The sequence below is a fragment of the Equus asinus genome, chromosome 14, assembly GCF_041296235.1.
Source record: "Equus asinus isolate D_3611 breed Donkey chromosome 14, EquAss-T2T_v2, whole genome shotgun sequence".
Lineage (NCBI taxonomy): Eukaryota > Metazoa > Chordata > Mammalia > Perissodactyla > Equidae > Equus > Equus asinus.
The window spans coordinates 22,022,030-22,048,932 of NC_091803.1; the positions used below are offsets into that span (position 1 = coordinate 22,022,030).

General features: G+C 43.7%; 1 protein-coding gene across 1 annotated transcript in view; it reads left to right on the forward strand.

Moving 5' to 3' along the window:
• GALNT17 (polypeptide N-acetylgalactosaminyltransferase 17) overlaps nucleotides 1–26,903 on the forward strand; it is a 451,648-nt gene that overhangs the window by 315,302 nt on the left and 109,443 nt on the right. The window contains exon 6 of the mRNA XM_014842267.3: nucleotides 18,355–18,472. Within this exon, the coding sequence (XP_014697753.1) occupies nucleotides 18,355–18,472 (118 nt within the window). The remainder of the gene's footprint in view (nucleotides 1–18,354; nucleotides 18,473–26,903) is intronic.

Consider the following 26,903-nt stretch of genomic DNA (forward strand, 5'->3'; position numbering starts at 1 on the left):
TATGTGATCAATCCTGGAGAATGTTCCATGTGCATTTGAAAAGAATGTGTATTCTGTGGTTTTTGGATGGAATGTTCTGTATATATCTACTAAGTCCATCTGGTCTAATGTGTCCTTTAAGGCTAGTGTTTCCTTATTGATCTTCTGTTTGGATGATCTATCCATTGGTGTAAGTGGAGTGTTAAAGTCCCCTACCATTATTGTGCTACTGTCTGTTTCTCCTTTTATGTCTGTTAATAATTGCTTGATATATTTAGGTGCTCCTATGTTGGGTGCATAGATATTTACAAGTGTTATATTTTCTGGTTGGATTGTTCCCCTTAGCATTATGTAGTGCCCGTCTTTGTCTCTTGTTACAGTTTTTGTTTTAAAGTCTATTTTGTCTGATGTAAGTATTGCTACCCCCACTTTCTTTTCTTTGCCATTTGCATGGAATATCTTTTTGCATCCTTTCACTTTCACTTTGTGAGTGTCTTTAGGTCTGAAGTGTGTCTCTTGTATGCAGCATATACATGTGTCTTTTTTTTTTATCCAATTGGCCACCCTATGGCATTTGATTGGAGCATTTATCCATTGACATTTAAAGTAGCTATTGATAAATATGTATTTATTGCCATTTTGTTACTTTTTCTTTCTGGGTGTTTTACTGGTTCTTCTCTGTTCCTGTCTTTTTCTCTTGCTCTCTTCCCTTGTGGTTTGATGGCAATCTTTGGTAATATGTTTGATTTCATTTGTCTTACTTTTTGCTTGCTTATTATATGTTTCTGATTTGTGCTTACCATGAGGATCCTGTTTAATATTCTGTGTATATAACAGTCTATATTGAGTTGATAGACTCTTTGGCTTGACCTCTTTCTAAAAGCTCTACTTTTCCACTCCCTCCTCCCACATTTTATGTTTTTCAAATCCTATATAGTCTCTTGTTTAGTGTGTGTCCCGTCCATCCATTACCCTCTTATCACTGAAATAGGTGATTTTAGTACATTTGTCTTTTAACCTTCATATCACCTTCACAGGTAGTTAATCTGCTAGCTTTACTATATTTTTACCTTTACAAGTGATTTTATTGCTTGGTTTTATCTGTTGTTGTTTTGTTTTTTTGATAATAATTTTTTTTAAATCTCTATTTGTGGTCATTGCTTTGCCACTTAAATAACTCCCTGCATCATTTCTTGTAGAACTGGTTTCTTGGTGATAAACTCCTTTAATTTTTGCTTGTCTTGGAAGTGCTTTATCTCTCCTTCCATTCTGAATGATAGCCTTGGTGGATAGAGTATTCTTGGCTGTAGGTTTTTTCCTTTTAGCACTTTAAATACGTTGTGCCATTCTCTTCTCGCCTGTAGGATCTCGGCTGATAGCCTGATGGGCTTCCCTTTATACGTCACTTGTGGCCTTTCCCTTGCTGCTTTTAGCATTCTCTCTTTCTCTTTAATTTTGGACATTTTAATTATAATATGTCTTGCTGTGGGCCTCTTTGGTCTTATCTTGTTTGGAGCTCTCTGTGCTTCCTGAACTTGGATGTCTGTTTCCTTCCTCAGATTAGGAAAATTTTCGTCTATTATTTCTTCAAATAAATTTTCTGCCCCTTTGTCTCTCTCTTCTCCTTCTGGGACAACTATAATATGAATGTTAGCACACTTGATATTGTCCCAGAGTTCCCTTAGACCGTTCTCATTCTGTCTAATTCTTTTTTCTGTTCTGCTTGGGTGATTTCCTCTAGTCTTTCATCTAGCTCACTGATCCATTCTTCTGCATCATCTACTCTGCTATTGAGTTCATCTAGTGAATTTCTCATTTCCAGTATTATATTCTTCATTTCTGATTTTTTTTTAATATCTTCCAGTTCTTTGCTGATGTGCTCACTGTGTTCATCCATTCTTCTCCTATTATCTGTGAGCATCCTCATGATATTTTGTTTGAACTCTTTGTCGAGTAGGTTGCTTGTTTCTGTTTCATTTAGTCCTTTTTCTGGGGTTTTGTCCTGTTCCCTTGCTTGGAAAGTATTCCTTTATCTCCTTATTATGCCTCTTTCTCTGTGCTTATTTGTAGGTATTAGGTGAGTCAGCTATGTCTCCTGATCTTGGAGAAGTGGCCTTATATGTGAGATGCTTTATGAGGCCCAGCCGGTTGCTTACCTCTCGTCACCAGTCCAGAAGATCCAGGAGTGACTCCTTTGTGGGCTACTTGTGTCCTTCTGCTGCGGCAGGGTTGCTCCCTCTGCAGGTACCCAGGGAGTCTAGTCTTTCCTTCCCTGGCCAGCTGTTTGTAAATCTGGTTTGGGGAGCCTCAGCACCCTTGGCTACACAGTCTATCAGCACACTCCTATTGCAGTTTTCCTCTTAATTGGGTTGTTACCCAGTGTAGCTGGTTGCTAGGCTCAGGGGCTTACAGTTGCTATAGGCCTCAGGCCTATGAGGCTGTTGTCAGTTCTCTCAGGAGTGCAGCTGAGTGGGGCTGGCCCTAGGCAGGGGAGCACTCAATTGTTTCAGGCTTTGGAAGGTGGCTCCGATCCTTTTTATGGCTATTTGTGAAGCACAGGTCTTCTGCTGCTGATAAGCCTCACCCCCCACAGAACCACACACTGTCAACACAGACCTGGTCTGTGCAAACTTCTCAAACCCCTGGAGCGTACCCTGATGCCACACTGCAGAGGCCCCCACCTCTCCACCAATGCCCCCCACAGTTCACCTGGTCCTCACACAGGCCCTGCCCCACAGAGGCAGACACCCTTGCCTGCCTGTAGAGGATCAAGGCACCCAGTCAATGCAGGCTGAAAAGTAGCCTGAGGGCTTGCTGTTAGGTGGGGCCCGCTAGGGTGGGTTGCCTGCCCTGGCTGAACTGGATTAAATCTGTGCTCTAGTGGGAGTGGCAGACCCTTGGGCTAACAGGCCAAGGGATGAACCTCAATGGCACCCACCGGGGTCTGCGTCAGCACACCTGGATCAGTTCAGAACAATGGCTCCCACCAATGTCTCAGTCTCCGGAGAAGTCCCTCCTCTCACCAAGATGCCCCCAGAATCCACCAGGTGAGTCTCATTTCACCAAAGGACTGTCAGCCTTCTCTCTGGTGATTTTAGGTTGCTGCAATGAGTGAGTTTTTGCGTAAGCCCTTTAAGACCCGGGTCTTTTCACCTTTTGGCTGATAGCTTTTCTGGGGGTATCCTTGCTGCAGTTAATAGCCAGCAAAGCCAGACAGTAAGACCCCCATCTCAGTTGGGCTGAGTCTGAAGGATGCTTATAGCAGTATCGGCCCCCGGTCCGGATCTCACTCCTCCAGGGAGGGCTGCACACCTTAGGGTGGCTCTGCCTGGCCAGCTGAGAAACTCCACTGCTCCCAAAGGTAGCTTTTTTCCTCTCCAGCAGGACTTTCTGCCTCTTCCGCCTTAGTCAGGACTGCCCCTTATTATGGGGGTTCTTTTTATCAAGGTTTCAGTTTTCTCTGCAGGGTAACTTTTCCAAAAATAGTTGTAACCTGGTTGTGTTCGTGGAAGGAGATGAGTTCAGAGTCTGCTTATGCCACCATCCTGACGAGATCCTCTGACTACTTATAACTATTTTACTCCTAGCCTAGCCCTTACATAAGCAAGACCCCAGAAAGCTATGTTCTTATTTGACCTCATTTTGGCCTTAAGAAAATTGTCCTCATCTTATTATACTTGGGTGAATGCTGTGGGCCGGTGCTGAGGAGCGTTTTGAGAAACAGGTTTGTGGAGTTTGTTGTATTACTGAAGTGGTGCTGCAAGGAAGCTGTTCACCAGGTTGCTCAGTAAAAAGTTTCTCTTGGGTCTTCATGGCCAAGCAGCTGTATTTCTCTTTAAAAAATCTTTTAGACGTTCTAGGGATTCTGTTCGCAGTGACTACGAGAGAGTATAGCACGACACTGTGGCCACCTTTTCTAAGTACACATTTTGTGCACTAAGCTCACCCTTGGCATCATCTTCTCCTGCTCATTTCCCCATTGTCCTCTTCTTACTTACTCTTAATTGTATGATATCCCATAGTGCCTGCATTTATACAGGGTGTTCTAAAACCTTCTCAGAAGGATTCTCCACCATGCACAAATCTCAATACTCTTCCTTTTGTAGGAGAGGAAAAATAATTTTCTCTCTACCTTTCTAGGTTCTTGGCTGAGACACCCCTGTAATGAAAAGACAGATTAACAGGAGAAAAACAACAGAAATTTAATAACATTTATACCTCCTGTATATGTGGAAGATAGCTAGGAAAACTGACAAATTTCCCCAAATGGCCCAAGCCACCACCTTAAATACCATCTTCAGCTAAAGACAAAAGAAAGATGTTGGGGAGAAGGGAGGCCTGTTAATGGGAGGTGATGAGGGAGAGCACAGTAAACAAGGGTAAGGTTTGTTATAGAGATTTAAGTCCATGTCTTCTCCATTGATAAGAGTTTCTGGAGATTTAGAGTCATCCTTCTCTTCCTCGTACAGAGAGGGGGACACCCTTACAAATGGAGATTTCCCCCATGAATGTAAATTTCTCTTTCAAAGGGGTAACTTCTAGGCTTTCAGATCTTCTCCTGTGTCTGCTGTTTCTTAAAAATAACCAGCGGAAGATAATCCTTATGCCAGAAAGGCACATTCTGGGGGGGATGGGGGGGCATTCTGCTTTCCTTCACTTTCTTTCCAGAATGACGTGTGTGCTGCTAGCCTGATGCCACTTTCAAGTGTTTGGCCCAAAACCTTTATCAAATTTGTTCCTATGTCAGCCGTGGAAGCTAGAGAGGGACTGTTAGCTCCCTTTTAGAGATGAAAAGGAGCTCATCCATCTTTCAGGTCTTTCTCCGCCCAGTCCCTTATCTGTCCTTTTCAAAGTTACCTTTCTGCCAGTCATGCAGGACCATGTTGCTCCACTTGGAGTCTGCTCTCCCTCCAGGGTTCATGTTCTAGAACAGAGTTCAGCAAAATTTTTCTGTAAAGGGCCCGGTGGTAAATATTTTAGGCTTTCCTATCCAAGAGGCAAAATCAAGGCTATTATGTAGATACTTATAAACAAATGTGAAAACAATTTCCACAAATATTTTATTGACGAAATCCAAAATGTAACAATAATGAGTACAGCTTTTTGGCATTCAGCTCTACTAATGAGGATACTTGAATTTTTGTTGGAGGAGGGGTAACTTTTTGCTTCACTGAGGTTCAGAGCTAGTGGTCCCATCTTCACATTGATATGTTTATTACAAATGTTACTTACATTATATTACATTACATTACATAACATCATTACATTATGTTATTTACAAAAAAACATTCTTAGCTCTCTGGCTGGACAAAAATGTTATCGCACAAGGATGGGGATCTCTTGTCTGATGTGCATAAAAAGCCAATTAATATGGGGGCTGGCCTGGTGATGTAGTGGTTATGTTTGCACATTCTGCTTCAGCAGCCTGGAGTTCACAGGTTCAGATCCCAGATGCAGACCTATGCACCGCTCATCAAGCCATGCTGTGGTGGCATCCCACATAAAATAGAGGAAGATTGGCACAGATGTTAGCTCAGGGCCAATCTTCCTTACACACACACACACAAAGCTAATTATTACAGCATTAGCTTTTGAGGAAAGAAAAAAGCTTTATTGTAAGGTCAACCTGCAAGGAGACAGGAGGAAAAAGCTCTCAAATCTTTCTTTCTGGTCCAGGGCTTGGGGCAAAATTGGGGTAAAGGGCAGGAGATCTGAAGTGTGTAGATAGATGATTGGAAGAGAGGAGAAGTGAGGTAATTGATGATCTGCACAAGCATAGTCAAGCTTCTTGGCTCTTCATAGCATGTGTGTTCACAAAATGGTGGTATTAGCATGATCTAAGGGTGGAGTTTTTGGCCTCTTGACATCAAAAGGGTCATTTATGAGGCATTTGTCTGGGCCCAGTTGATGGGTTGATGGTCTCAACATGTTTCAACTGGACAAGCAGTCGACTCTCAGTTCCTGAAAGACAACTCTTAATTACTCTGTTGATAAGATGGGGCTAGTCGAACTGGTCCTAGTGGGCCCATGGTTACAGAGACAGGTGGTGGAGTTTGCTGACCCTTGTTCTACACCTTTCTTCTTTTTCTCTTCAACAAGCATTCACTCAACCTATGTTCCATCTCACAAGACAGCTAACCAGACACTTAAAATATTTTTATTCCATATTAGTGTATATATGTATATATATATATATATATATGTATAAAGTATTGATGGCTGATAATGGTTTAATGTGTTACCACTCCTTAAGAAATTTTGTGCTTTTACAAAAATCATTTTCAAAGGATTATTTGCAAATCAATTCTCAAAGCCTGAAGAAAATATAATTAGCAAAGAGCAAAAGTGTTATGCTGAGAAACTTACTTATAGGAAACATCTTACTAGGCAGTTTGAATATGGTCTTTGTTTTAATAAAACAAACCCAGACGAAATCAGTCAGCCAAGGAAATGCATTTGGGACTGGCAGCTTCAATCTCCACTGGCATTTTCTGCATCTGTGAAAAATCACACTTCAGAGAGATGAGCATTTCCTTTATCCCCCACAAGGAAAGGCTCTTAATACCCAGACAGTTCACTTCCCAATCTGGAGGAAGTTGTTGTTTCAGCGTGAAATATCTTTTCAGCAACAAAAGGGAAAGTGCTGCCTCCATTTAACAGGCGAAGCACTGGCCTCTGGGTCCTATTTTCTTGTGAGATATTTGTGTGCTGGATACGGCATTTGATTTTTAAAAAGGCAGCGGTACCTATCCTTTTGGTATTTATATGTATAGCAGAGAAAAATGGAACTCTAAGTATTAAATTACTGTACTGTGCCAGTTGAGAATTCTATGCAAGCCAGCCAACTCCTTCCCTAAAATTGTAATTTTAGTGTTTAGCAGCTGTAAGTTCCCAGAAATCTTCAAAGCGGGACCACTTACTTGGCCTGGTGCGAGAGCACTTAGCTGCTGCCAATCTGCAAAGATCCGGTCTGGGAGGCAGCAGGATACCTGGGAGGGTGTAAGGTCAGACCCCACTAGCTTGCTCCCCGCTCTGCACTTTCTTGTATGTGTCTGCCCTTGGCCAGTTCACTTAACCTCTAGTTTCAGTTTCTTCAGCCGGAAAATGGGGCTAATAATGTCTACCAAGTAGGTCCACTTTGAGGGTTAGAAATAGTTATCAATCAATTGTCCCATGGCAGCACCGGATGCATCTGTTTGCTCGGCACAGGGCGTTGCTGGCCTGGATGATGTGGCACCTGCCCAGTTCTCCTTTCCCTCCCCTGCCCTGTCCTTTGGTCACTTAGCGTATCATTGTCTGTGCCAGAGGGTGACCGAAGAAGGGTGACATCCACATCAGGTACTGGTTCTGTTTATTAGGAAACGGTGTCAAATAACTCATGGTATATGATATTGTAACAAAATGTGCTAAAATAAGGGCATTTTGATTGATTAAGCTACCATTTGCCAAAGAAGTTGACAATACCACCAAAATACCCAGTGCTGGTTGTACCCTGAGAACAGAATTTGCATAAATTAATGAAGACAACTCCATGGGTGGCGTTGAGTTTTGTATGCTTTTCCTACAAATGGGGCCTTGGAATTAGAAGGTGCTTAACAAACCAGCCTGGGCAGTGGCTGACGCAGAGCTGGGGCCAATGAAAATGGCAGGTGTTTGAGTTTGAGGACAGACAAAGGCAGTGAGTCCCAGTGAGGTAGGCCAGAATCATGAAATCATGGAATCATGAAAAGAGAAAACTGGTAAGCCAGGGATCCCTGGGTCATGAACCATCAGCCTGACATGAATTTGGAGACATGGTCACTGGAGAACAGAGGCCAGGGAGTAGGTGGGACCTAGAAGAGTGGCAGGAGGTGAAAGGCAGGCAGGGCAAAGCAACAGGCAGACACACCAGCCCTGATACCCTGCATGGTGACCAAGACAGCCAGCCATAGAGTGACACACATGTACCCTGATAGGAGCAGTCACTGAAAATCGGGAGTGAGGGGCAGAAGCAAGACCTTTCCCTATGGGGGCTTCCTTCTGAGGACAGCACATCACCTAGTCCACAGGCTATGGATCAGCAGTCTCCATTTTCTAGCTCCTTCTTTCCCTTCGACCCCTGGAGCCTGCTCTTCCTACTCCAATGGCCTCACTCACTGATACATAACAGGAAGCACCATGGCTTCAACCAGAAACCATCTTTACTAAGGAACAACAGAAGAAGTGTTTGCTTGCTCACTAGCATGACGTGTGTTTTATATCCTCAAGTTCTTGGGACTTAGTCTAACAAAGGCGTCCTCTATGGCCTCATAATGCTTATTGACCTGAAGAACAAAGGCACGAATAGTCAATATGCTTAACCCCTACTTGAAACCCTTCCCTAGAAATGATGATAACAATTGAACAGGTGCTGGGAGCAACAAGAGATGGAATTTCACATACACACTCTTGGACTCCACAGCAGAGGCACAGACTCTGCACCCAGTTGTGCAGCTGGGAGAAGATGACCTCAGGGTGGGCTTGGCCATCTGCAGGGCAGGTGTCCCTGCCCTGTCACTGTAGGCTGGACAGGCATTTCTCTTGGGGCCACTCCCACTGCCCCAATCTATTCTCTGGGATGTTTTCACACACTTGTCCCCAATACTCATGTCAGACTTCACACCTCTACACCACATGGTACCCGACTTTCTCATTTCTCTTCCCTCCTAGAACTCCTCCTCTGCCAGTCTCACTCTAGACCTCAACTGTTTCCCGGAGTGGCACCATTTGCCAGGATCTTCACCAGCTTCTGTCTCCCTGTCTCCCCTGCCTCCTCCTCGGTCCTTCGTCCCTCTACTTTTCTTTAAAGTTCTCAATAACAACTCACATGTGTTGAGCACATTGTCATGCACAGAGCATATCTCTTTTCATCATCCCATCAGATTCTCACCACAATCCTGTCAGGTCATCAGGGCAGGGCAGAGTCTCATGCCCAGTTTTCTGATGAAGAAACTGAGTCACAGATGGTTGGATGACTGCGTCCTGCTGGACGTTTAGATTCGTGTGCTTTCTCTGAGCCCTGGCGCCGTGTGTCTCCACCTGTCCTAGAGTGAGGACTGTGGTGCTCACTGTGACACAACTATTTACACCAGATGGAAAATATGGTGTTTGGGCTAAAACTTGAAATATTTTTGGACCTTATCTCCAGAGTGGTAGAAAATCTGTCTCTGTAACTAGAAGGTAACAGTATAGATAGAACTACCCCACCAGTCTCCCACTCTCTGTTCTAACAGCAATTGGAAATTTGGGGTTCACATTTATAACGTAATATGACAACCAAAGAAAGCTTAAGGATTGTTATCACCAAGTCCATGTTTTTATTGTGGCAGAATACATATACATTTTACCATTTTAAGTGTACAACTCAGTGGCATTAAGTACATTCACAAAGTTATACAACCATCACCACTATCTTCCAGAACATTTTCATCACCCTAAATGGAAACCCCGTACCTGTTAAGCAGTCACTCCCTACTGCCCCCTCTCCTCTGCCCCTGGCAACCACCAATCTCCTTCCTATCTTTATGATTTGCCTATTCTGAACATTTCATATAAATAAAATTATAATATTGACGCTTTGTGTCTGGCTTCTATTACCTAAGCATAATGTTTTTAAGGCTCATCCATGCTGTATCACATATCAGTACTTCTTTCCTTTTTATGGCTGATTAATATTCCATTGTATGGATATATCATATTTTGTTTATCCATTTATCCATTGATGAACATTTGGGTTGTTTCAACCTTTTGGCTATCATGGATAATGCTGCTATGAATATGCATGTACAAGTTGGTGTTGGAACACCTGTTTTCAGTTATTTTGGGTATATACCTAGGAATATGGCTGCAGCAGAGAGGGCAAAGGAAAGGAGGTCGGAGAAGGCCCAGGGGCACAGACTGTCTAGACGGAGCCTTATAAGCCATTGTAAGACCTTGGCTTTTACTCTGAAGGAAATGGAGAACCATTGGAGGGTTTCCAGCAGAGGTATAGTCTGATCTGATTTATGTTTCAATAGATCATTCTGGATGCTGTGTTGAGAGCTGACTGAAGGAGAGCAGAAGTGGAAGCAGAAGCTGGTTAGAAGGCCATTGTTGTAGTCCAGGCGGTATGATGGTGATGACTCAGACTAGATGGTGGCAGTGAAGGTCATGACAGGTCATCAGATGGATTAGCACCAAGACTGACAAAAAAGATTTTTACCTCAGTGTTTAGAAGAATAGAGTTGACATTACCTACGATAGGAAAGACTGTGGGTGGGACAGGTTTGAGAGTGAGGAAAGTTAAAAATTTTATTTCAGCCATGTTAGAGGGATCTTTTAGACATAATGGAGTTGTTGAATAGGCATCAATTGGATATACCAGTCTGAATTTCAGAGGATGGATTCAGACTGGAGTGTAAATTTGGAAGCTATTGGAATCTAAATGTTATTGAAAGCCATGAGGGCAAACAAGATAACCAAAGATGAATGTAGATGGAGAAGAGAAGAGACCCGAGGGCTTTGCCCTGGAGTCCTCCTACCTTGAACATCAGAGATAACAGGAAGCGTCAACAGAGAAGATTGAAAGCAGCGTCTAGGAAGACAGCCAGGCATGTGGGGTGCCCTGGATGCCCAGTGGAGATCCTGCTTCCAAGAAAGGGGAATGGTCCACTGTGTCAAATGCAGCTGGGAGGGCACACACGATGAGGACTGAGAAGTGATCATTGGATTTAGGGTGAGTCATCTCTGACCTTGACAAATGCACTTGCAGTGGAGGGGCGAGGTGAAAGCCTGGTTGAATGGGTTTCGGACAGACCTGGAGAGAGGAACTGGAGGTGCCAGGTATAGATAGCTCTTTAAAGAAGTTTTGCTGTAACAGGGAACAAAAATAATGAGGAGAGGGCAGCTGTAAGAGAAGTGGGTCAAGGGGGATGTGTAGGCTATGCAAGCTGCTAGGAATAATCCAGCCCAAGAGGAAAGCTGATAATGTACAGTGTTGTTCTAAAATGTACCTGGTTTTTTTTTCCAGGCATGGTAAGGACAAAAGATCAGGAGATGATTGTTACTCACAGCTCGCAAGAGAAGGAGGCCTGCCATGCCACGCAGGGCCATATGGGGAACAACGTGGGTCAGTCAGAAGGCAGACAGAGTAAGGGGAAAGCATGGGCAGGAGTCCTTACTGTGGTTTTTGCAAGAAGGAATGTGCAAGGCAGGGTAAACAGCTGATCAGGCTTAGGAATGGCTAGTTAGAACAATTTTGGCAGTCTCTGTGGTATAGGGGTTGTCTCCAGTTGTCTTGTTTCTGGCCCTGGAATGATCAGGGCAGAGGGATATTGCCTCCTGGAGTGTAAGAGCCAGATAGAGGAGGTGACTGGGAGTGTCAGCTCCAGGTTGGTTAGTTTGCATGGGAAAGGCATGCTCCCCAGGGGGTCTTTTGCTATATCTAAGAATTGGCCAGCCCTGGGAGGGTCACGCTTTCCCCAGTCAGCAAGGCCCCAGATGCCAAGCACCAAGAATATAGAAAATAAGAAAAGACATTTAATATAGGTGTATTTAGGGGAAGAGAGATTACTGGAGTGAGGTCCTTGAGTGGCAGGAGAGGATGAGTGGAGGGGTTGGCCTCAGCTAAAAGTGTGGAGAGTTCAATTATAGCAAAAGGAAGGAAAGCAGGTGACAGATACCTCTAAGGGAGTAGATGTTGGGGGAGGGGACATCCTATTTTGTTTGCTGCTTTCTTAGGGAAGTGGGAAGCAGGGTCATCAGTGGAAAGTGAGGAAGGAGGAGAAGGCGTGGCAGTCTTCTAGGAGAGTGAGAGAGGAGGAAGTCAGGACCTGTAGCAGGACTGCAGGGCAGCACTGAGGACCCAATGAATATAAAGCAAAATTAGCCTGTGTGGTTATGTGTTTCTCTAACTGCATCCAGCTATACAAAACAGATGTGGAGTAGGCAGAATATTGTGTTTATCAGCATTAGAGTTTTGCCAAATGAGAACAACCAAGTTTGGGTAGGGGGCAAGGGCACCATTACACAACTGACCATGAGTTTAGGGTGGGTAGGAAGGAGGCCCACTGTTAAGGCCAATGGATTGGAGGTCCCCGTGGGATAGAAGGATGGGTGGATCAGGGCTGCTTGAGGAGGTGAGCTGGACAGATAGGGGGTGGTAATCAGAGTTGAGTGCTTCCGGTCAGAGAGTACAGGAGATTTTTTTGTTTTCATATTTTTGTCGAGTGTATTTTCTGTAAGAGGTATGTGTTTGTTTTTTGTGACATAAAGTAATTAATTTTTGTTTCAAAAAGAAAGAAATGTGTTTTGAGGGGTGAGTAGGATTTGGATAGATGGAGGTGGTCTCATGGAGGACATTTCTGGAGGAGGAGGTACAGGCAGAAACTGGGACACTGTTCCTGAGTAGTGAATAGCCCAGTGTAGCCAGGCATGGAATCTATGGGGCATCTGTCTGGACAGGTACTGAGGAGAGCAAGGATGCTAAGGAAGAACCTGTACTTAATTCAGGAGAGAATAAGGAGCCAGTGAAGGATTTTGAGGAGGGAAATATCTAGAACACAAATGGGCCCTTTGTTACCTGTGAGAAGAGGAGAAGAGGAAGCATCGATAGTGAGAAAGCTTTGCATATCTTCCTGGAAATTCCTGGGACTGCCACCCTCTCCTCACTGCTCTCGCTCCCTGTCTCATCTCTCTCTTAGCTGGAACTGTTCTGTGTATTGTATATATTCTATGTAACAGCAACAATAAAAATGATTATTTTTAATTTCTGTTCTTCTCCTCTGTAATGGAGCTATTAGACTTTGACAGATCCCTTAATATGATTATCATTTTTGAATGATTTTGAATTGAAATGTTTGGACTAATGGTGGTAATTGCAGTTGAATTTGAGAAATGAGTCTGTAGGCTCACGTTGCAGGATCTCATCAGCCTGGAAGTGCCATCGACTGTGGCTCATGTGGTTGGGCAGGTGATGAGGAGGCCTCGGAAGGGAAGTGGGGCCCTGCTTGGCTCTTGGCTTGCTGACTGTAAAGAGGAGTCTGGTGAACCCTGCCTCTGGTCCCAGCTAGGGCTGCGTACTGGCTTTCTGTTGGAGACCTGCTTCTCCCCATGCAGGGAGGACGGCTGCTCATTGTCAGTCCAGTCAGGTAGTTCCAGAATTCAAAGCAGTCATCCCACTGAACTCACCAGCAAGTGCTCGCCAGCCTAACCATGGGAGAGGATATGTCTCTTAATTATGTAGTCTCCACATTCATCAGTTATACATTAGCCACCTTCCAGGAGCCTTGCGCTGCTCCCAGCACATTGGGCAGGCCTCAGAGCCCTGCTGTTTGCAGCACTGGGGCCTTTGCTTAGTGAGGAGGCTGCCTCCCAGGGGCTAGTCTCCAGGCCGCTTCCGGCCTCTTTTTTCCACAGTCCCTGTCAGGTGCCACCTCGCAAGAGCGCCAAGATCTGGAACTCTTCTTGACACCATGGCAGGTTTTTGTGCGTGGCCTTTAGGAGAACTTTTCACATGCCACCAATAGTAATAATGGTCGCTTGTTCATTCCATGTCTCCCCTGCATTAAGACCAGCCTCCTGCCCTTCATCTTTAGGTTCTGGCAGCCTGCGCAGGATACAGACAAAGACCTGCTTTGCCGTGGCCTCCTGTGGGCCCTTGTGCCAGCCTAGGCAGCTGCTGTGGCCTAGTTCTAATGAGGAGGCACTAGGGGACCTCTCAGTTCTGTCCTGAGAAATCCCAGGGCCTCTTTTTGTTGTTGCTGTTGAGGTCACATTGGTTTATAACATTATATAAATTTCAGGTGTACATCATTGTATTTCTACTTCTGTATACAATACCATCATGTTCACCACCAAAAGTCTAGTTTCCATCTGTCACTGTATCACTGTCTCTCTTTACCTCTTTCACCCTCCCCTCACCCCCCTTCAACTCTATTTACCACCAATCTGGTCTCTGTATCTATGTGTTTGTTGTTGTTGTTGTTGTTGTAGTAGTTTTTTATCTTCCACATATCAATAAGATCATATGGTATTTGTCTTTCTCCATCTGACTTATTTCACTTAGCATAATGCCCTCAAGGTCCATCCACGTTCATTGCAGTGTTGTTCACAATAGCCAAGACTTGGAAGCCAGCAGCTGGGGGACTCAGGGCAACTCATCCTGTGAATTCTTCTCTCCTCGCCACCACACCCAGAATGTATCACCCAGATAATGCCAGTTATATTAAAATATCAGGCTGCTTGACAGGAAAGATATTTCCCAAAGGGCAATCTCAGAAGGATCTGGAAGGAAAAGCAGACTGTCTGCTCTCCTTGACAGTGGAAGTTATGTCCTTTGGGTCTTGCCTCCCTCCTCTCTTCCTCTTCTTCCCTCCAACACTTCCTCCTCCTTCCCCATCGCTTCCTCCCCTCCCTCCTCCATCTGCCTCCTCTGTCTCCCTCGCTGTCTCTCCCTCCCCTCTCTCCCCCTCCTCTTTCCCTGCCCCTCCCCACGCCTTCCCTTCCAGCTCTCCCTACAGCACACTCCCCTGCTGTCCTTGGGTTCTGGCTCAGTTCAGCCAGTTTGTTTCTGAGGCATCATGGAGCCCTTCCCCTCCAGTGGAAGTTCACCCAGATCTGTTACATTCATTCATTTTATCCAACAGTAGCTGGTGAGTGCCTGCTCGGTGTCAGCAAGGCACTAGCTCCCGGGAATACAAGAAATTAGAGGAGAAACTTCTCTGCCCTTGGGGACCACCCTCAGGGTCCTGACAGTTCCAGGGAGAGATGGCTCCACAGGATGGTTCTGCTGGTACAAACACGAAGTCCTGAGTCCTGTCTCCGTGTATTTGGTTCTGTGTTCTGGGCCGCACTCAGGAATCTGCATTTTCTAAGGAGTCACTGGGTGATGCTCGTGCAGGTGGGCCCTGAGCCAATCTCAGAGAAACATTCTTTTCACCTGTGGACCATGCCCAAAGACACCCCTTCAAGACTGTTTGTTGACTGACTGTGCCCTGTGATTTTAACCGCCTGCTTGCCCTCAGGGGATTAGAAAGCATAAGCCTCTTGGAGCAGGATCTTAATTACGCATGCGTGTTAATGTTGGGAATCTTCAGACTCTAAGCATAGGCTTTGGGGGAGATTGTTCAAACTTACTGGAATGTCTTGAAGTGCTCAACAGTTGCTCTCTAGAAGCCTGAGGTGACGTGGGTGCTGCCTCCCATTCCCCCTCCTCCCGTCTCCAAGCCCACATGTTGCTGGCGTTTCTCCATCACTCGAGTGGACCCTGGCTTTTGGCTCTCCCGGAATGAATCTTCCCTGCAGTTGGCCTCTTCTGGCTGTGTGATAAAACGTCCTCCCTCCCCCAGATCATACGTAGGAGGGGACAGCATGTGTCGTGATTACCATTTGATTGCAAAGAACAGGAACCTATCTGACGAGGTTTAAGTCAAAGAGGACAGACCACAAAAGCTCAGGGAGCTCTCACATGACCCAGGGGCAGAGAGCAGAGCCAGGCCTGTCAGCTGATGACGGGAAGCAGTAGTTACCAGGCAGCCCCTCCCCCAAGGTCTCACACCTCCACTGTGCACCTGCCTCCTTCCTCTGCCATCATCCTTGTGCACAGGGGCCGCTGGAGCTGCCTCCAAATGGCAGCCTGAGCCCTACAGACGAGTGAGACCGTCTAGGTCTAGCTCCTAGCACTGTCTCCATTCCAAGTTTCAGGAAAAACATAATTTGATTCACTCGCTTTGGGATCGGTGCTCATTCCTGGTTCGGTTAACTGAGGCTGGGATATGGACTCACGTCGTGCTTTTCCATGCCTGGGATCAGCGGTTTCTCTGAGGGGCCAAGGACTGGGAGCAAATGATTGATAGTGAAGGGGTTGGAGTCCCTGGCAGGGCCAAGGTGGCACAGCTGCACCAGTAGGGGGCAGAGTCTTGCGTACATAGGGGTGACTGGTGTGAAATTTCTGCAAAAACGTTATGGACGGGCCTCACTGTAGAAGGGCAAAGAAATAGTATTTATTGAGTCCCCTCTCTATGCAATGGGCACATTGCATGTCTTTTCACAGCAGTATTCTATAGAGCTTTAACTTGGATCCAGAGTACTCCATTAATGTCACACATGAACAATTTTCAGTGGCAGCACCCACGTTCAAACTAGGTCCACTCAACTCCAAACACTGATTTTTCCAGTGTGCCCTGTTGCTGCCCCACCACATGGGTACCAAGAGGTATTCCATGGAGTCCAAAATCTGGACATTAAAGTCAAAGTCAAGCTCAAAATCAGAAGGAGCAGATAAGGCTCTAACACTAAGGGTTATAGCTCAGCTCAAGAGAATTCCACATAATAGCTTCCTGGTGGCCCCAGTGGAGTTTCATTGGGCCTCCTCTAGGAGATGTCTCTTCTGCCCAGGAAGGCGTCTTAATGGCCTTTCTGGTCTTTGGCAGTGTGGGCATTTGCCAACTCCTCTGCGAAGACTTTTCTGGAGAGTACAGTGAAGCAGAGGGGCTAAAGTCAAGGACTTTGAAGTTGGATGGGTCCTGAGCTCTGCTCCATGACGCAGAGCAGGTCACTCAATCTCCGTGGGCCTCGGCTCTTAAATGGAGATGGTCCTTCCTCCTTCACAGGGCTGTGGAGGTTTTTAAATGAAAGAGTGTGAAAAGTGCTTTCCACTTGTGCTTGACACATAGTAATTGCTCAATAAATGGCTGGAATAGTAATAATTATTATTACTATTATTATGATTAGACTCTAAGTTGCTTGAACACAGGAAGTATGTTGCGTGTTTCTCTACCCCCTACAGCACCACTAAAAGGCCTTAGACATGGTAGGTTTTGAGAAAATATTTGCTTGGATGAATTTATTATACAAAGGTACCTATAAAGTTTGGAAACAGAGGTGAAAAGACATAATAAAGGAATTGTTGATATTACACTACAATACATGATGTAAGACAATGTAATACAATGTACTATGTATATATCAGTGTGTGGTCCCTCATCAGCAATTCATGGTTCTGTGCTTCATGTGAAATTGCAATGAACATGGTAGATTAATGCTGCATTTCCATTCATTCTTGCACGTGCATCCAAGCTGTGTTGCCTCAGATGGTTTTTGTCTCTGATTTTCAGAGTCAACTTGTGCCTTTGGTGTACCCTAGAAGAAATAATCAAGGAGCTAATATATACAAAAATAAAATGCTAATCTTTGTATGAGACTTTATGGCCACTGACCACCCCTTAGATACTTTTCATCTCTCTCACTCAGCACCCTTGTCTGTAGGCTGAAGCGGTCTCTCTGTAGTTTATCACTGACCCCTTTGGGCATCAGTGGTTTCCTATATGAGTCTTCTCCCTTCTGTAAGGACTGGCACCCTGATCCACTTTCTTCCCACCAGAACGTAGAGATTGGACCCCTTCCTGTAGACCTCTCCTCTCCAGTTTCCCTTCACGCCCCTGGCTTGTAAAGCTCTTCTTCCTGGGGCAGGGAGTGGACGCATCTTGTTCCTTACCTCCAAGCTTCTTTCGGACTGCCCATGGATGCTCATCCTGTCACACAGCTGTCACCAGAAGTGCAGTGGGAACCAGCTCCATGGTTGCAGACACCATGTGATGTGTGAGACCCATCCTCGTGCAAGCTACAAAGGAGCCAGGTTATCCCTGGATGCTTTGGGGCCCCTCATTTGTCTAAGCTAAAATATAGGTTTATGGAGACAGAGGGTGTAGGAATTGAGGCCGTCAGGGAAGTTACTCAATTTGCCAGAGTAGAACCCAGCACCTGTTACGACGATGCCTGCAGAGGGGCTTCTGATACTGCCACCTTAATGACTTTAGCTTCTTGTTGTTGTTGTTTGATTGAGATATAATTGACATAGAACATTGTATAAGTTTAAGGTGTACAACATGTTGATTTGATTTGTATATTTTTATATTGCAATATGGTTACCACCATGGCATTAGCTAACACCTCCATCACGTCACGTAATTACCATTTCACTTTCTGGTGAAATGTTTAACATCTAATCTTTTAGCAACTTTGAGGTATATAATACGGTATTCTTGACTATATCACAATGCTGTGCATTAGATCTCCAGAACTTATTCATCTTCCAACTGCAAGTTTAGACCCTTTCACCAACATCTCCCCAATTCCTTAATGCCCTGGAAACCAGCATTCTATTCTCTGTTTCTATGAGTTCAGCTTGTTTAGGTTTCACATATAAGCGAGAACATACAGTATTAGTCTTTTTCTGTCTGACTTATCTCACTTAGCATAACGCTCTCAAGGTCCGTGCATGTTGTTGCAAATGGCAGGATTTCCTTCTTTCTCATGGTTGAATAGTATTCCATTATATATACATACAACATGACTTTAGCTTCTTTCTCTCTCCCGCAGGACACCAGCCATGATTGGCTGCTCATTTGTGGTCAACAGGAAGTTCTTTGGTGAAATCGGTCTTCTTGACCCTGGGATGGATGTGTATGGAGGAGAAAATATTGAACTTGGAATCAAGGTTTGTGACATGGCGTCCTTTCCTCTTGCTTTATCCTTGTTTTTGAGCAGAGCTGACTGGTCATCCTTAATGTGTATTTAAAGCTTCTTTAGCTGGTGAATGACAGAATCGTTCACTCCACCCTTATTCCTGAGGATGTTCCAGCAAGGTTGTCACCACTCCTTAGACAGGGGTTATCCTGGGCTTTCCTCTGTCTAAAGGTTGAACAATGTGTTCTGTGCCTTGGTGACCCAGGCTGGACATTAGCTGGAGAATTTGATTCTCCATCCAGTTTCGTTCCCTTTAAATTTTTCTTAAAATTAAATTCTTTCCTTAAATTAGTATTTCCATCCTCTGTATTTTGATAGTTCATGTACATCACAGAATCATAAGATGCCAGAGGAGAGAAGGACCATGTTCTGTGGGACCCTCTGTTTTCTCAGAAATGCTTCCAAGGAGGATGATGGGGGAGAGGAATGAGGGAGACACAGAATGGGCCTCTCGCTGGGCCCCCAGTCCAGATCAGCTCCACTGTTAGATATTTTATGTACTGGGTTTTGCTTAAGATTTTGTTTGAAAAATGAATTCCACTGTAAAAAAAATAAAAGTTGGACACTGATGCATTTCTGTGTCCTGTATCCACTGTCCTGAACCTTTGCATGCCTGAGTCCCTGGAAATGACTCAGGACACAATTGTAAGGCTTAAACATTACTGAATTTCTTCTGCTGTCCTCTGCTGCATTCTCGTTTTTATTCTACCAGGTAGGTAACCAGTACAGAACCCTCCTCCCAATCAAAGCCTGCTCTCTGTGTCTGATTTCACTCATTTATTCCCAACTACTCAGGGCCTCTAAAAGACTCCATCAGCCCCTCATCTACACTTGCGCCCCCTTTGTGCAATGAAAGACTTCATGCCCTCAAGATTTAATGCATGTCCCAGCTACACGAGCAAAGGGGATGGTGGGGCTCTTCCCTGGATCCTAAAATTGCTCCCTTTTGGAGACTTCACACTCTTCCTATGCCATCAGTTCCAGGCTGGATTCTTTCCTCAGTGGAATTTGCATAGGATTTCTTAGTAAAGCTCAGCAATTAAAAAGCCCGTGAATATGTTATCGTAGCTAATATACTCGTCATTCATCCATTTGGAATTTATTGAAGGAAAAGATCTGGACCCAGAATGTTGAACTTGGCCTGTAACTTAAATTTCCACCCTACTTCCATCTTCTCATCCCTCCTTGTGCTGCTCTGCTGCTTTTTCCTTAGCTCTCGTCAGCTTCTAGCATGCCCTAGAATTTACTTATTTATTATGTGTGTTGTTTTTCTCTAACTTCCCCTCACTAGATTACAAGAAGCTTTATGGGGCACAGATCTTTTCTGTGCTCACCTTTGTATCCCAAGCATGTCAAACCATGCTTGACACAATGTTCCTGTTAGATTAACGTTAGATTAGGTGTCTGTTAGATTGATGACTGAATGGATCCTATTGGAAACTGAACATAAGTAGAAGCAGTGGAGTGGTGGGGACAAGCCTGGTTGGAATGAGTTCATGGCTAGATGGGAGGTGATAAGTTGTTCTGGGTACTTACCTGTGAAAGGAAGGAGCTCAAGGAATTTCTGCATGGAGACAATTGAGCTTTTTTTTTTTTTTTAAAAAAAAAGCAATTATTTTTAAGATAAAATAAATTTGAATGTCTCTATATGCTGCAAGAAGGAAACCAGTGAGGCATAAAATATTACCCACAGAGGAGAGAACAGGATGACGGGGGTGCTGTCCCTATGGAGGCAGGGACACAGGTGGAGGGGTTGGTGGAGGGGTTAAGGGGATGGGAGGGACCTCCAGATTTGATTGCCACTTCTGGGGAGAAGAGAGGCTGTGACAGCAGAACTCAGTGCTGAGGCTTCCTGAGATGTTGGTCTCCCCACACTCGTGACGGCGTTTGCTTTGCAGTGATCTGGACCCAGCAAAGGTCTGTGTGCGAGGCTCTGCCACACTCAGTGGTGATGGTGGTGATGGTTCTTTGTGGCTGCCCTCATCCCTGAAGGAAGAGAGGGGGCTTATCATTTTCTGTTCAAAGCACAGCCCAGCACACCAAAGCCTAACCACCTGAGGGGCCAGTGAGTTCCACTCGGCACGCTCCTTGTGAACAGGCTGGAGTGAACAGGCCCTCAGAGGCTGCTCCCTGGCTTGTCTTCTTTGTGGCAGATTGGCGCTGGGCTGCTCTCTGCGTATCTTTATAAGAGCATCGGATGGATGGAGGCATGGATACCACTCTCGTGTGCAATTACCTGCCTCTTATTGTACGCCCAGGCTTATCCAGCATACGTGCTGGAGATTTGGGAATGTTGTGCTCTTACTTCCCATAGACTATGTTGTCCTGTGAGCTGCAAGCTGACTCTCCACAGAAGCCTTGGTTTTCTGCTGATTCTTGAAGCGGGAGTTGAACACTATTGGGGCCACAAAGACCAAGGCCTGTGTTCAGGGTCCACATAGCCACCGTCTACACAGTATTCTGTGTTTCTCATGTTGTGGTCCTGACCAGCAGCATCAAACTTACCTGGGAACTTGTTACAAATGCAGATTCTCAGGCCCTGTCCCACACCTACTGAATCAGACACTCTGGGGTAGGGTCCAGCAACCTGTGTTTTAACAAGCCTTCCAGGTGATTCTGTTACATACCCAAGTTTGAGAGTCACTGGTCCACACCCTGACCAACTTCCTGGCAAATACACACCTTTTCTCAGAAAGGAGCCCAGATGAGAATCCACATCTTTTAAGGCCCTCCTCTGGGTTCCTCTCATGGCCACTGCGGGCCACTGTGAGTCCTTTCTTCTCACTCCCAGCCCACACAGCCTGGGCTCCCTTAGGACCAGCGCCTACTTCCTCATTAGCGTCATGTGCAGGTGTCTGGACCAGGTTCCTGCAAGGTTCCTGGTGACAGGGCTGCCTTTTACAGGAAGCAATCCATGTAAGGTGCTTTGTTTCACAAACTATTCCTTCTCCTTTCATTTCATGCTATTTTGTACTGCTCAGGGCGCAAATAAGAAGAATAATAAATACGTTATTAAGAAAGCCATCCCCACTGCTGAAAAAATCAGAGCTTTGTGTAATATAAACGCACATATATACATACATATAATTTTCATGTAGTGTACATACATACATTTATACAAATTAACCTATAAGGAATGACACAAAATCCTATGCTTTAGTTAAGTGGGAAAATTTTCATATGAGAACACTTTCTTTGTGATTTTTTCCAACAGGAAATAGGTACATCTATGATCTTTCCAGCTATTCTCTGGAATTTTTCATTATTCTTGAATTCCATCTTCAGTAAGTAAAGATGTGTGCAAGAATAGGAAGAATAGAAAGTCTCATTGTGATTCAGGGAAAAGATTAGCAGGGTTGACTCTGGGCCTGTTGCTTGGATGAAAGGCAGCTTGCCTATGACCAAAACAATCAATACAGTGAAGGAAAAAAAAAAAAGCTTTCCAGGACTGAGAAAATAAGTGAGATTAGAAATTGAAAGGTTTCATCTTCTTCTAAGTAACATTGATCAGAAACTATTAACAAGGCATATTATAGTAACATGTCTAAAGGGTAAGAGAAAAAAATTCTCTAAGGAGAGAAGACCTCAGATTACTTTTAAGTGGTATAAAGTCAGATGGCTTCAGATTTCTCCAATGGATCAGTCTTCTTTGAGAAGAAAAGGCACTTTCTTATTCTGAACCCTCGTATGAAAGAGTGACACACAAGACTCCTGAACCCTGTCAGGCCGCCTTTCCTAACGGAAGACAATAGAAAGACAGTGTCTGATCCTCAGACGATCAGAAAACGTCTTAGAGCAGTCAAAGACTGAATAAAAGGCAGAATTCCTGTGAGTGTACATTGTTGTTAAAAATATTTGTGAGACCAATGACCTGTGATGGAGGCAAGTAAACAAGAGGGTGTGGAGAGGCACGTGCATGATAACTTTACCTGGCCCAGCGCAGCCCAGCCCAGCACCTTCCTCTTGGTGCAGCTTTTACAGGAGGCTCCACAAGAGTCACAGGTAAAGGACTCAGATCCCTGACATGGTGAATGATGGGCATATTAATTTGCACAAGGTAACAATCATGTTCTTAAAAAGCATGATGTGTATATTAATTTGCACAAGGTAACAATCATGTTCTTAAAAAGCAGAGTGTGACCTAGATGCCACAATTGCTGATTGTGTTTTTCATGATGTCCCTGAGCCACACCATTTTCCTGAGGCGTTGGGATGCCATTTTCATGACCTCTGTGGGCCCAAGGTTGGCAGCTCTGCCATCTTACCCAGGCCACTCCACTTGGGCTCAAGGCACTGAGGACCTGCAGGGTCACCCAAAGGCTCAGACCCTCACAGAACCTGAGCCAATTGGGATAACTTCAGCAGTAGTTTTGAAGGATTGCTCCTTTAGAGGGGTCATTTAGAAATTATGGGCTCTCTGGGGTGGCCAAAGCCCCAGGACCCCAAATGAACATGGAAACTCCCACTCACACTAGTCTCTCTGCTCCCCACCTCGTCTCTTGTCTTTGACAAGCCAATGGCATAATTCAGTCCAAAGGACTGAGAATCGAGAGGTTGATGGTATATACAGTCTCTGTCTGAGTCTGAAAGTCCAAGAATCAGGAGTACTGAGGTCTGAGAGCAGGAGAAGATGGATGGCTTAGCTCAAGCAGGAATGTGAGACAGCTCTGTCAAGCACTGATGGCTGTTGCTCTGACCCTTGCTCCAGCCACTCCTCTATCCCTGGGTTTGGGAGTCATCATTCAACATCCATTTTAGCCAGGATATATCCCCCTACCCTCTCTAAGACCTCTGACATCAAGATCTCTGATGTTCAGAAGCCTCTTGTGACCTTTGTATTTCATTTTGAACTCTTGGGCTCAAGTCTGCTGCATTGTGATTTGGGTAATGGCGACTCCTGGAGGGGACCAGACCATCAACTCTTTTTAGTTCTCCTAATGCTTAGGTTGCACTAGATTAGTGCAATCTTGGGTCTCCCTTCCCTGCTAGCATTGATCATCTCTGGCTATAGGAATGTCTTCATAGCGCAGGGTTAGTGTATATCTGTAATGAAATTCAGAGCAAAGTCCCTGGTCTTGTCTGTGGATACAGTAAGCCTTAGGACTTCACAGACTGATCTTTAATCTAGATGCGTATATTATAGGTGACCAACAGTTCAGTTGAATGCTTTTGAATATAATGGAGACATGTTGAATGCCTTCTCTACTCTAGAAGGCATTTTCGCCGGGGATACACAGTGGACAGATATGGTTTCTATCCCATGCTATTTATGGTTAGGCAGAAAAACCATTCATTTATCAAATGATTACCAATATGATGAGTATGAAAAGACAGGATGAGGGGATGCTACAGGAGAATATAGCAAGGGAATATAACCTAGTCTAGGGAGTTGAGAAGAGCCTCCCTAAGGAAATGATGTTTAAGACTTCAAAAATAAGTTAAATTTAGATAAGCAAAGAAGACGTGGGAGTGGAGTGTGGGAGTAAGACTATTCCAGGCAGTTTCAGTTATGCGAGGTGAATAAGTCCTCGAGAGCTGCTGCACAGCATGCTCTATAGTTAGCACTGTACATATACTTAAAATTTTGTAAGAGGGTAGATCTTATGTTAAATGTTCTTTTTTAGAAACAATCCATTTATTTATTTTATTGAGATATAATTGACATGCATCGCTATATGTTTAAGGTGTATGGCATAGTGCTTTGACTTGCATATATCATGGAATGATTACTGCAATAAGTTTAGTTAACATCCATCATCTCATATAGATAGAATAAAAAGAGAAAGCGAAAAAAGAAAATAATTTCTTTTCAAGTGGTGAGAGCTCCTAGGATTTACTCTCTTAACTTTCAAATATATCATAAGCAGTGTTACCTGTAGTCGTCATGTTGTGCATTACATCCCTAGTACGTATTCATGTAGTTGGAAGTCCGTACCTTTTGACCACCGTTCTCCAGTTCCCTCTCCCCCCATTCCCTACATCTGGTAACCACAAATGTGGTCTCTTTTTCTATGAGTTTGACTTTTTTTTTTAGATTTCGCATATAAGTGAGATCATACAGTATTTGTCTTTCTCTGTCTATTTCACTTAGCATAATGTCCTCAAGGTCCATCCATGTTGTCACAAATGGCAGAATTTCCTCGTTTTTTATGGCTGAATTATATCCCATTGTATATGTGTACCACAACTTCTTTATCCATTCATCCACTGATGGACACTTACGTTGTTTCCATGTCTTCACTGTTGTTAATGCTCCTGCTATGAACATGGGGGTGCAGATATCTTTTCGAGTTAGGGTTTTCATTTCCTTTGGATATATTCCCAGAAGTGGAATTTCTGGATCATACAGTAGTTCTATTTTTAATTTTTTGAGGATCCTTCCTGCTGTTTTCCATAGTGACTGTACCAGTTTACAGTCCCCCCAATAGTGCGTGAGGGTTCCCTTTTCTTCACATTATTGCCAGCATTTTTTACCGTGTGTCTTTTTGAGGATAGTGATTCTAACAGGTGTGAAGTGGTATCTCATTGTAGTTTTGATTTGCATTTCACTGATGACTAGTGATGTTGAGCATCTTTTCATGTCCCTTTTGGGCTTTTGTATATCTTTGGAAAAATATCTGTTCGGGTCTTTTGCCCATTTTAAAATTGGATTATTTGTTTTTTTGCTATTGAGTTGTATGAGCTCTTTATATATTTGGTATATGAACCCCTTATTAGACATACAGGTTGCAAATATTTTCCCTATTCCGTAGTTTGTCTTTTCACTTTGTTGATTATTTCCTTTGCTGTGCAGAAACATTTTAGTTAGATGTACTCCCACTTATTTATTTTTGATTTTGTTGCTTGTGCTTTAGGTGTCATATCCAAAATATCATTGCCAAGACTTACGTCAAAGAGCTTTTTGTCTCTGTTTTCTTCTAGGTGTTCATGATTTCAGGTCTTACATTTAAGTCTTTAACTCATTTCAAGTTAATTTTTGTGAGTGGTGTAAGGTAGGGATCTAGTTTCATTCTTTTACATGTGAATATCCAATTTTACCAGAACCATTTATTGAAGAGACTCCATTGAGTATTTTTGGCTCCTCTGTGAAATATTAGTTAACCATATATGCTGGGTTTATTTCTGGGCTCTTGATTCTGTTTCACTGGTCTGTTTGTCTATTTTTGTGTCAGCACCATGCTGTTTTGATTACTATAGATTTATAGTATAGCTTGGAATCAAGAAGTGTGATACCTCCTGCTTTGTTCTACTTTCTCAGGATTACTTTGGCTATTCATGGTCTTTTGTGGTTACATATAAATTTTAGGAGTGTTTTTTCTACTTCTGTAAAAAATGCCGTTGACATTTCGATAAGGATTGCATTGAATCTACAAATGGCTTTTGGTGGTATGGACATTTTAACAATAATAATTCTTCCAATCTCTGAATACAGGATACTTTTCCATTTGTCTGTGTCTTCTTTGATTTCTTTCATCGATGTCTTGTAGTTTTCAGAGTAGAGATCTTTTACCTCCTTGGTTAAGTTTATTACTAAATATTTTATTATTTTTGATGCTATTGTAAATGGAATCATTTTCTATATTTCTTTGTCAAACAATTAGTCATTAGTGTATAGAAATGCTACTGATTTTTGTATGTTAATTTTGTATGCTGCAACTTCACTGAATTTGTTGATTAGATCTAATAATTTTTTGGTGAAGTCTTTACAACTTTCTATATATAAAATAATGTCATCTGCAAAGAGAGACAGTTTTACTTCTTCCTTTCCAGCTCTGATGCCTTTTATTTCTTTTTCTTGCCTTACTGCTCTGGCTAGGATTTCCAGTATCATGTTGATTGGAGTGGTGAGAGCGGGCATTCTTGTCTTGCTCCTGATCTTAGAGGAAAGGCTTTCAAACTTTCACCATTGAGTATAATATTAGCTGTGGGCTTATCATATATGGGCTTTATTGTGTTGAGGTGTGCTCATTCTATACCTAATTTGTTGAGTTTTTATCGTGAATGATGTTGATTTTTGTCAAATGTTTTTTTCTGCATCTATTGAGATGATCATATGATTGAAATGTTCTTATCACAAAATAATAATGATAATAAGAGTAATAATAATAACAAACAGTACAGAAGGAAACTTTTGGATGTGATGGATATGTTTATAGCATAGATTGTGGTGATGGTTTCACAGGTGTATACTTATCTCCAAACTCATCAAGCTGTATACATTGAATACATATAGCTTTTGTATGTCAATCATATCTCAATAAAGTGGTTTTAAAAAGAAAAAGACTATTCCAGGCGAACAGAAAAGGATGTGCGTGGTTTAGAATTCTGAGAGGGAAATGTGTCCTGGGAACCGTGGGGGTTTCAGATGGCTGGAGCAGAAGAAGGAAGAAGAAAATGTACTA